Source organism: Colobus angolensis, unplaced genomic scaffold, assembly GCF_000951035.1.
Source record: "Colobus angolensis palliatus isolate OR3802 unplaced genomic scaffold, Cang.pa_1.0 Scaffold117, whole genome shotgun sequence".
NCBI classification, from domain to species: Eukaryota; Metazoa; Chordata; class Mammalia; order Primates; family Cercopithecidae; genus Colobus; species Colobus angolensis.
Genome location: NW_012112808.1, coordinates 8,053,788 through 8,064,783, shown reverse-complemented (window position 1 = coordinate 8,064,783; position 10,996 = coordinate 8,053,788). Strand labels below are relative to the sequence as shown.

The window sequence follows — 10,996 nt, the reverse complement described above, 5'->3', positions numbered from 1 at the left end:
GTGGGGGAAGGGCGCAGAGAGAGGGGGGTCCGGGTAGGTGGAGGACTAGATAAAGACGCGCCTTGAAATGCGCCGGGCTGTCGGCGCAGCTCCGGGAGTAGGAGGCGGAGCGGGCGCGCGGAGCGCCTGGCTAGCTCCCTCCCCATTGCCCGGGGCCGGTTGCGCCTCAGCTGGCGGGGCTGCGGTGAGGAAGGGGCGGCCGCTGCACACAAGTCCACCGGGTAAGTCGACCCTATGAGTCGCGGGGGGCTCGGGATCGGGGATTGAGACAGAGGCAGAAGTCCCGAAGGTAATTTGGAGATGGCGCCCAGTGGAGACACGGGCTTCTCAGCCGAAACTGGGACGTGAGGGGACAGTGGTGATGAGCAGGAGGGCAAGTGGCGGGAGTCGCAAACAGGAGGAGCCGGGGCTGAGGGCCCGCGCAGTGACTGAGGTCTCTGGAGACAGCGACTGAAGCCTGGAGTTTGGGAGGCGAGTGTCACCCGGGCCACGCCCGGCGCCGGACAGTTCTCATTTGTGTCAGTAGAGATCGCCAGAGGATCAGAAATGAACCTCGGTGGGGTCCTTGTCTCCGAGGGGCGTCCCCTCCGCCCCAACCTCCTCCCACAACACACACGCACACATTACCAGGAGGCCCTTTGGAGCTCCTCTGGCGCCTCCTTGACTTTGGTGGCTCTTGGGGGTGGAAAGGGGACGTTGCGTCTAGGGGAAGGTTGTGGACCTCTGGTGCTCACATTGGAGAGAGAGAGCCCGAGGAACCCCCTCTCTGTGCCCGAGGGCCCGAGGGTGCATTCCCGGTCCTTCCCAGACCCAGCCCCTAGCTCGAGCTAAGAGCGTGCCTTCCCCGCGCCACCGACAACTACTTTTCACATCAGCCTGCCCGACCCAGCTTAAAGTGCTGAATGCTAACCCGTTAGGAGAGCCGCTTGTTTTCCAAAGTCTTGTGGTAATGATTTTGTCACGTGTTAAGAAGTAAATTCAGATAAGAGAGTGCTTTCAGCGCGTGTTTCCTGGAGAAACCCAAATCTCCCTTATTGAAATCGCCCTCATCCGGGGAAGGTCGGGCTTGGCTGAAAGAACGTTCCTGAAGGCAACACTGACGATGCGTAATCTCATTGTAACATATTTAATCATTAGAGCAGCGCGAACGAATAAAGCGAAGGGGTTCGCCCGGGGGGACGTGGTGTTTGGTTCCCCAATAAGCCAGTGATAATGGATTGGCTGGGACAGGCTCATTTGGCCCGAGGGGGGCTTAAAGCTACGTTTTTAAAGAAAATATTGGAGGGAGGCCGGTTCCATTTTGTAGCGTGCCCGGAGCCACAGTTCTTGTTCAATTTAACATCCATGAAAGTTAAACGGCTTTCTTCGTCTTTTATTTTATTGGATGCATTTTTAAAGATCTCATTAAAGTGCATTTATCAAAGTCCTAACATATGCCCGCAGGGTCTTATGCCCACACAATGAGATTGATTAATAGAAAGACAAATACTAATTTCTATTACTATTTACATCCTCGGGAGATACTTGCCCCTTTTGTGGTGGGAGGGAGGCAGATAATTGGGAAAGTGTTGTATATTTTGCCTTGAAAAAGAATAGAGAGAAGGGAGCTCACCTGGATGCCTTCGTCCTGCACCCACAATTAATCGAAGGGGTCTCCGGGCTCTAGGTCCCAGGGTCAGTTCTTCTCTCAGTGGCATCAATGGGGTTCCCGCCACTCTGGAGGAAGGGGGTGCGGATTTTCGCTCAGACACAGAATCTGAACTCAGTGTCTGGGCCTGGAGAACTCATCTACCCGACTCCTTTTTAGTTGACTTGGGAGGATTGTCCATCTGGGACAGTCATGTCCACTCATTCTTCCCTTCCTGGGGCAATTTAAAGAGTTAATATAATATGGACCAAAGCCGGGGGTGGGGGGGGACTCACCTTAGGCTTGAACCCAAAGCTGGCTGAGATTTCCTTTCTTTTCACACTAATGCGCCCTTTCTCTTCCACCTGTCCCAATGGCTGTGAGTCTCTCCTGCCAGAGATCTGTGGGGCACAGTCTGGCCTCTCCAAAGTTGCAGGCTCACACAGCTTAAGGCCTCCCCAACCCAGAGACTCCACTCTGCCATCCCACAGACAGAAGGGAATTCCTATGACCCTGTTTCCTTCTTCCGGGGCAGAAGGTGAGGACAATTGGAGCTGGGACTGATTTTCATTTTCTGGTTAGGAAAAGTCCCAGCACAGGGTAGTATTCCCCGATTTCTTTCATCCAGGACGTGAGAGCTGACACCTCTGCTTCCTGCAGTCTCTGCTCCCACACTGGAAGGCGAAGCCAAAGTGGGGCTGTTTTGGAGATGCCATCCTTAAGGTGAACGTCTTTACCGCCACACTCAGGGACCAGATTGGGTGACATTTTCCTTCCCCATTGATTTCAAGTGCATGCCATGCTCTGAGTCTCCAACCCAAGATAAAATAAACCTTCCCCCTCCGACAAAACCTTTGTGTCCGCGCCGTTAATCCTTGCTGGAGCAGGAAGGTGCAACGCGCTTTGTTTCCGGAGTGAATGAAGACAAACGCTTGCACCTTGGCGCTAACCAGACAATAAACTAATCCACTTGAAGGTTGTTATCTGAGATAGGATGTGCGAGGGCCTGAGAGCTCAGCCACATACTGTACCAGGAAAGCAGTTTCTTTTCAACCCTTTTTCATTCCAAAAAAAAAAAAAAGACTAAGAAATGAAATGAAGTCAAACAAATTAGTGTTTCCAAATAAAGGGAAAAGACCTTGTGTAATGATTGGAAGCGCTTTTGTGGGTGGGCAGTGTGAGGGGTGCTGCCTAGGGCTGCTGAAGCTTTGGGCTCCTCAAGGTCGCCCCCTCTTTAGAGCAGGCCCCAAGACCCCATCCCCCACCTCCGAAGACTTTTTCTGCCCTTAACTCCCCTGGAGGACAGGGGCCAGGTACCTGCACTGCAAGCTTTCACCACCAGCTTGAACAGGGAAGGATGCCAACAGAGCGCCGCCTCCCAAGAGGTGCCTAGAACAGAAATGGGGGGAGGGTCGAATGCCGTCCACGGAGCCCACTTCTTCCACAGGCACAAGAAAGGCTCCCCTCCGTGGGGTGTGCAGAGGCCTCGCCTGCTCTCTCCTGTATCTTCCTTTCTTGCCTGGTTTCCTGTTGTTTAGAGCGCACCCCCCTCCCCAACAGGGGCATAAAGCTGAGGCATGGGAGGGCAGCAGTCGGGAACGCAGGGTGCCTCTGGGCGGCCCCGTGCCCTGGAGCGCAGAAAAGGCGCTCGTGTTTGAGCTACCTGGGAAAGTAAACAGGTAAACACTGGGCCGACTTAGAGGGCCACTTGTCCTGGAGTGGGGCCACTTAGCCTGTGTACATTCACCTCCCCTCCCGGGCCTCCGGCGATTGTTCAGCCTCCCCGCGCCTGCTCCAGACGCCTGAGCCCGAACTCAATTTGTTGCGGAACCCAGAGCAGCAGAGCGAGAGAGGCTTTCCTCTAGGGCCCAGGGGCACAGGTTCTCTTCCTCCCCTCTCTTGCCTTTCCCCCGGGGCCGAGGACGCCCAATGCATCCGTTCTCAATCTAGGAAGAATGAATAGAGTTAGAGATGTGTACGGAACCTGGAGCCCCAGTGCAGATAATAAAGATGGAGTTGGAGGATCCAGTTTTTCAGGTGACCCCAGCAGGGGTGTGCGGTGTTCGGGACGCCAAGGAGACGCCAAGCAAATCTCCTCCGGCCGGGGGCAAGCTGGGTTCAGAACTTCCAGCACCCGCCTCAACTTTCTCCCCAAGCACGCAGCAGAACGAGGCATCTTGTAGAGTACCTACCAGGTCTCCAGACCACGGCAGCTGAGCCCAAAGCTCAAACCCAAACTTGACGGATTGGAGGACATTGAACTCGATTGGGTGCAAGATGGTACCTGGAAACAATTTACTAAAGAATGCCGAGTGGGGGAGACGAGAGGTCATCCAAGTGGAGCTGAAACTGGTGCAGGCAGACGCTGACAGGGTGGGGGTGGTGGGCCGTTACTGAAGAACTCTCCCGAGGGTGAAGGGAGTGGGGCAGGGCCTCTCAGCCTTCGGGGTGTGCGGGATCGCAGGGAACAGAAGCTCCCGGGCTCTAAAAGGCCGAGCTGTGGTACTCGCGGGGAGGCCTCTTGGGGAGTCCTCAGGATGCAATCACCTGTTTAATTGGGGCAGAAAAGGTGCTTTTGGCGCCTGGCCACTAGGCTCTTTGGACGCAAGCCGGGCCCAAGAAATTGAGGAGACATTGGACTGTGCTCTGGGTACCGGACTTGCCCTGGCCGCCAGCTGGGTCTGCGCAGGCCTCCCGGCGTCCACAGGCCGCTCCTGGGGGACTTGCATTTTATGATCTTCCACTAACAAGCCCAGTTTCTCCCCTCCAATTACGGGCCTCCCAGCGGTCTCCCTGCGCCTTTTCAATTGCAAATGTTAACGCTCTGGAAACGGACGCGGGAACCACACGGGCGAAGAAGTGATGGGGAAATGGAGTTTCGAGGTCCCGGGAGAGGCTGAGTGCTGTGGACCCGGCAGCACCGATCGCGGAGGCGGCAAGGCCGAAGCTCTCTCCAGTTCTCTCCCTCCCTGCCCAGCTGCCCCAGGCCAGGGAAAAGAAAACCTGTAAGACTCGCTGGGGTGAGAGTGTAGGAGGGGCCGGCGGCCTGCAAGGGCAGGGGAAGAGGGCGTCTCAGGTGCTCCGGCAAGAGGACACCTCAAGCTGAGACCCAGAAGGATTCAGCTGGTCATTGAGGCTAAGGGGCAGGCGCAAGGGCAAACCCGGCCTTTGAGAACTGGGCTGAGGGCCTCCTTCTCTAGGCACCTATGGCAGCACCCCTTCCCCATGATTCATTCCAGGAGCCAGGATTCCCCTAGGAAAGCAATCCTCTCAGGTGCTCTGGGGACCTTGCAGGCTCCCACGGGTGAGGGGAGGAGACTTGATCAATAGCAGCGGTGCTGATTTAGATCCTGGGAAGAAAGGCCCACTATGCTGGGGCAGGGGGAGAGAAGTTGGGAACTACATGGAACTTCAGCGAGGTGGCTCCCAGCTGAAGAAATGAACAGGCTTTGGGAGGCCTCTGCCAGCACTCACCCGCCTAAGATGGCTCTGGGGATATGCGAGAAACGACACTTGCTGCCAAAGACCCCTTTGCCACCAGACCCAAGAATTTGCCTGGCCCAACCAGGCCCTATTCTGGGCCCCCATCCTAGTGGCTGCCCTGGTCCCCAAGAGAGCCTCCACCCCTTTAGGACTAAGGAATAAGAGGAGGAACAAAAGGAGGGTCTTTGCTGCAACGCTTGGGTTGAGGAACTTTTTTTCTCACCAGTTATTTATTTAGCAACTGAGTAACAATAGCAGTGGCAGGCCCACCCCCGCCCCTGGATCCAAACTCGGCGCTTCCAGACTCTTGGAGAACCAGCTTCCCTCCTCCCACGGGGCACAGCGACGAGCTCCCACGTGAAAGGGGCGGGTGGGGAGGCCTGAGAAAGACAGAGACGGAAAGCGAGGAAAAAAAAAAAAAAAAGCACGAAAAGTAATAGGTTCGAGGAACACGCATCAGTTTCTAATTCTTCCAGGAGAAAAAAGGGGGTAAGGAGGGGGAGAAAGGAGAAAAGAAAAACTAGGAGGAGAAAGAGGAATCGGGGAGCGTCGACATGAAGGGGTTTCCTTAATATTGTGGACGGATTCAGAAATGAATGAAGAGATAGTCCATTGAAAAGGGTTGAATGCCATGACAACTAGGAACAACCTTAGATTTATTCCAAACAGTTAGGACACATTGAAAGAGAGCGTCAATCATGTATTATTTCGCCACTGAAATAAATGCAAAAACCGAGCTGGGACAAAGGCTTCCAACGGGAGCGGGACATTTGTCTACATTTCGCTCATTGTCCGCAGCTTAGCAATCGGTTTGTATTTGTGTTTGCCCGGGTCCGACCACCCAGGACGTGCCGACGAGGGACTCGCTCTAACCTGGGCCATTGTCACCCACGTCACATACTGGGGACGAGGCAGCGAGGGCTGCAGAAAGCCACCGAGCGGCTCAGGGAGAGGTGCCCTCACCCGGCGCTGGCAACCCGGGGGCAGTCGGGGCGCGGTGGCGGCCGTGGCAGCTGCGCCCGAGGAGGACCCGGCGCCCGCGCGCTCAGCTCGACCCTAGCCCAGGCAGCCCAGGTTGTGGGAAGACTAGATCTGGACCCCGCAGGGGTGGCCTTCTGTGCCCCTCCTCGCCCCCAGACAAAGCTCCTTCCTGACACTCGTCTGGGGCGAACGAGCATCAGGTAGCCATTCTACCCCCCCGCACCCCCCCCCAAAAAAATTTTTAACTATGAGTGCGGCGTGGTCTTTTCCAACCCCAGAGCCGAGGAGGAGGTGCAAGTCCCGGGAAAGTTCGGTTCCCAGAGCAGAGAGTGGTTGGAAACTTCACACTAACCTGACTTAACCTGGAAACGTGGAGCGCGTACTCCGAACGCGCCCAGGGCGTCCAAAAGGAGACCACACTAAAGAACTCGCGTGGGAGAAGAAAACGGGGAGAAAATGCAGTATCGTCGGGCCACCCAGCAACCCCCCTCCCCCGCAGCTTTCTGGGTCCTCACCCAAGCTGGAGACACAACCCCCACCCCCACCTCCGCAAGCCCGCCCAGCCGCCTTCCCGCTGCTCCACCTCTAGCCGGAGGCTGGAGAGGGAGGGGACCGGAGAGGGAGGGATAATAGAGGGCAGGAAAGAGCAGGGCCGTCTGCCCTTTCCTCCACCCGGGGAAAGAGGCCCGCAGAGCCCAGAGGCAGCGGGGCCAGGGTCCGACCCCAGCCGAAGTTAGAGCTCCTCACTCTTACCCCGCCCTCCCCGGGACCGCCCGCAAAGCAGAAAGTGAACTGCGCGTCCTCCTTGGCCGCAAAGAAGTGGAGGCGGGGGGTTAGGGGTGGGAGGTAGGGGGAGGCGGAGTGAAGGAAATAAATGAGTCTTTAGCAAATAAAGGGCGGCTGGAAGGGGGCGGGTCGCTTGGTGGTGGCTCTGGCCCGCCCGGAGCGGAGCTCTCTCCTGGGTTTCGGGCTCTCTCGCGGTTAACTGGAATCAATTACTTGCCTTGTCATTTCTAGCACTCATCCTTAAGCCTCAACCAAAATATTGACCTAGGAGGCTTACAGAAGTTGGGCTCTTGCCATTTGAACCGGATCTTGTTTAGGGAACCACCAGCGATGGAAAGGAGAGATTTCCGCAGCTCGGCCTTCGCCCCCTCCCCCTTTTCCAAAGGCGCCACAAATCGTCAATTTTCCGGCTTGTTGGGGGTGGGCGCGCGGGGGCGGGGAGGTAGGAACCGGTGAATGTTAAAGAGGATTTTTTCCCTCCTCCTGGTTTCTGTTTTGTTTTCTCTCCTCCTCCTCCCCACCCCCACCTTTTTAAAGATGCAATTTGTTAAAACGGCCCTTTCAAGTGTGTGGACTCGCGAGCGACGCGGTGGCCCTTTGTATGTAAATACTGGGGTTTTTTTTTTAAAAAAAAGGCTCGCCCCGTCTTTGCAATTAATTGACACGTTACACCTCTCATCTTGCTCTAGAGGGCCGTTGGCTGGGAGCGCGGAGCTCCCCAAAACCCACAATTTCACATCTGCAAATACTGTCTTCATCCACTTGACTCCCAAGACCCGCCCACACGTGGCCAACCTTTGCGTTTTTAATGTCTCTTCCCCCTTTTTTCCACCCTTCTCCCGCTCCCTCTCTCCCTCCCCCTCCCTCCCTCTTTCTTTCCCTCCCTCCCTCTCTTTCTCCCCCTCTCCCCCCCTCCCCAGGTTCGTGAGTGGAGCCCAGCCTTATATGGACTGATCGCTCGGGCAATGGCCCATTTTTTCCTCGCCACCAGCCGCCACCGCGCGCCGAGCGGCCGCCTGAGCCCAAGCTGACGCCGCCTTGGCACCCCTCCTGGAGTTACAAACTAAGGCCGCGGCCCGCGGCGCTCGGCGCGCAGGCCGCCCGGCTCCCTGCGTCCATTTCCGAGTGCTTTCAAAGAAGACAGAGGCACTGGGTTGGGCTTCATTTTTTTCCTCCCCATCCCCAGTTTCTTTCTCTTTTTAAAAATAATAATTATCCCAATAATTAAAGCCAATTCCCCCCTCCCCTCCCCCAGTCCCTCCCCCCAGCTCCCCCCTCCCCCGCCCGCCGGGGCTGGGGAGCGCCACGAATTAACCAAGTGAAGCTACAACTTTGCGACATAAATTTTGGGGTCTGGAACCATGTCGCTGACCAACACAAAGACGGGGTTTTCGGTCAAGGACATCTTAGACCTGCCGGACACCAACGATGAGGAGGGCTCTGTGGCCGAAGGGCCGGAGGAAGAGAACGAGGGGCCCGAGCCAGCCAAGAGGGCCGGGCCGCTGGGGCAGGGCGCCCTGGACACGGTGCAGAGCCTGCCCCTGAAGAACCCCTTCTACGACAGCAGCGACAACCCGTACACGCGCTGGCTGGCCAGCACCGAGGGCCTCCAGTACTCCCGTAAGTAGCAAAACTTGGCTGCTGAGGCCGTGGTCCCCTCCATTCCTGCGGCCGCAGTCTGGGCTGGACGCTGGGAGTGAAAAGGGAAGGGGCCATGTAAGCCTGGACCCCCTCACCCGGATCCCTAGAAAGATTTTTAACACTTGTATAGGATGTTCTCTGTCCTCCTCTTCAAGCCCCCTTAGTTACGGGAAAGAACTTGGTCTCGAAAAATTTTTTTCAAAGCGAGAAATTAAGGAGAAAGAGGGAGAAGGGCTATACCTCCCAGGGGCTGGTATGTGATGTCAACCGGGACTGATGGCTCCAGCCGCAGCCCCCGGACTCCGGCCGCTGGGAGGGACTGGCCTGGCGCCCTGGAGGTAGTCAGCGAGCCTCGTCCGGGTACGGGTGGAGGGGTGGAGAGGCTTTGGGTGGCCCGGGTATAAATAGCTCACCCTGCCCCCTTCGCGATCATAGAGGACGCTTTGTCCGGTGCGGGGGGTGTCTAGAAGGCCCGAAAGCAGAAACGAAAGCCCCCAAAAACCTACCTTAAATGACCAAGCCGATCAATGCTGGGATTGTGGGGTTTTTCTTTTAAAAATCTGCCCACGTCTCTCCAGAGAGGAAACCGCTTAAGGGGGCCGGAGCCCTTAACCCGCGATGATCTTCAGTGCGCCACTCCCCCCCAAAAAATTCTCACCCACACTGTGTGAGCCCCTTGAAACGCGAGCCCCTAGGCCCCATTCCTGCGGATTTCCCTCTTTACGCTGGGAGGCCCCGACGTCCTTGTGAGGCGTAGAGCAAGGCAGGGGTCACGGCAAAAGCAGCGGGGCTGGGCTGCCAGGCGCGGAGGTCCAGGGTCACACGGAGGATCCAGGGTGCTCCGAGTCTGGTGCAGGCTGCGCGCGGCCTCCAGACGCCTGACGCGCTTCTCTCTCCCCCTCCCCCAGTGCACGGTCTGGCGGCAGGCGCGCCCCCTCAGGACTCAAGCTCCAAGTCCCCGGAGCCCTCGGCCGACGAGTCACCGGACAATGACAAGGAGACCCCGGGCGGCGGGGGGGACGCTGGCAAGAAGCGGAAGCGGCGGGTGCTTTTCTCCAAGGCGCAGACCTACGAGCTGGAGCGGCGCTTTCGGCAGCAGCGGTACCTGTCGGCGCCCGAGCGCGAGCACCTGGCCAGCCTCATTCGCCTCACGCCCACGCAGGTCAAGATCTGGTTCCAGAACCACCGCTACAAGATGAAGCGCGCCCGGGCCGAGAAAGGTATGGAGGTGACGCCCCTGCCCTCGCCGCGCCGGGTGGCTGTGCCCGTCTTGGTCAGGGACGGCAAACCGTGCCACGCGCTCAAAGCCCAGGACCTGGCAGCCGCCACCTTCCAGGCGGGCATTCCCTTTTCGGCCTACAGCGCGCAGTCGCTGCAGCACATGCAGTACAACGCCCAGTACAGCTCGGCCAGCACCCCCCAGTACCCGACAGCACACCCCCTGGTCCAGGCCCAGCAGTGGACTTGGTGAGCGCCGCCCCAACGAGACTCGCGGCCCCAGGCCCAGGCCCCACCCCGGCGGCGGTGGCGGCGAGGAGGCCTCGGTCCTTATGGTGGTTATTACTATTATTATAATTATTATTATGGAGTCGAGTTGACTCTCGGCTCCATTAGGGAGGCATCGGGAGGTTGCCTGCGTCTCCTTGGAGTGGCAGATTTCATCCACCCAGTTCTGCCCATGCCTCTCCTTCTGAACCTTTGGAGAGGGCTGAACTCTACGCCGTGTTTACAGAATGTTTGCGCAGCTTCGCTTCTTTGCCTCTCCCCGGGGGGACCAAACCGTCCCAGCGTTAATGTCGTCACTTGAAAAAGAGAAACAGACCGACTCCCCACCCCTGCTTTCGTGAATTTTGTAAAATATGTTTGTGTGAGTAGCGATATTGTCAGCCGTCTTCTAAAGCAAGTGGAGAACACTTTAAAAATATAGAGAATTTCTTCCTTTTTTTAAAAAATAAGAAAATGCTAAATATTTATGGCCATGTAAACGTTCTGACAACTGGTGGCAGATTTCGCTTTTCGTTGTAAATATCGGTGGTGATTGTTGCCAAAATGACCTTCAGGATGGGCCTGTTTCCCTTCTGGGTCCAACTCCTTTCTTTGTGGTTTGTTTGGGTTTGGTTACGTTTGCGTTTTCCCCTGCTTTCTTCCTTTCTCTTTTTATTTTATTGTGCAAACATTTCTCAAATATGGAAAAGAAAACCCTGTAGGCAGGGAGCCCCCTGCCCTGTCCTCTGGGCCTTGAGCCCTGAACTTGGAGCTCAGCTATTCGGCGCGGTTCCCCAAGAGCGCCGGGCGCAGAAAGCTTTCGATTTTTTAAATAAGAATTTTAATAAAAATCCTGTGTTTAAAAAAGAAGAAAAGAAAAAAGCCCTGCCCTCCCGGTTGTCTGACTTTGTCGCCCTGCGCCGGGCCAGAGGCCTGGGGCTGGGAACCAGGCCCGGCCGTCCGCGGGGCTCCCACGGGCGGTTCCTCGCCGGC

At 56.8% G+C, this 10,996-nt stretch overlaps 1 protein-coding gene across 1 annotated transcript; it reads left to right on the top strand.

The window, feature by feature from the left end:
* Window positions 1–7,885: 7,885 nt before the first annotated feature.
* On the top strand, window positions 7,886–10,873 carry NKX2-2 (NK2 homeobox 2). The gene is made up of 2 exons (XM_011963246.1): window positions 7,886–8,497; window positions 9,427–10,873. The coding sequence occupies exons 1-2, from the start codon at window positions 8,239–8,241 to the stop codon at window positions 9,987–9,989; spliced, it is 822 nt and encodes a 273-aa protein (XP_011818636.1). The 5' UTR covers window positions 7,886–8,238; the 3' UTR covers window positions 9,990–10,873.
* Window positions 10,874–10,996: the final 123 nt, after the last annotated feature.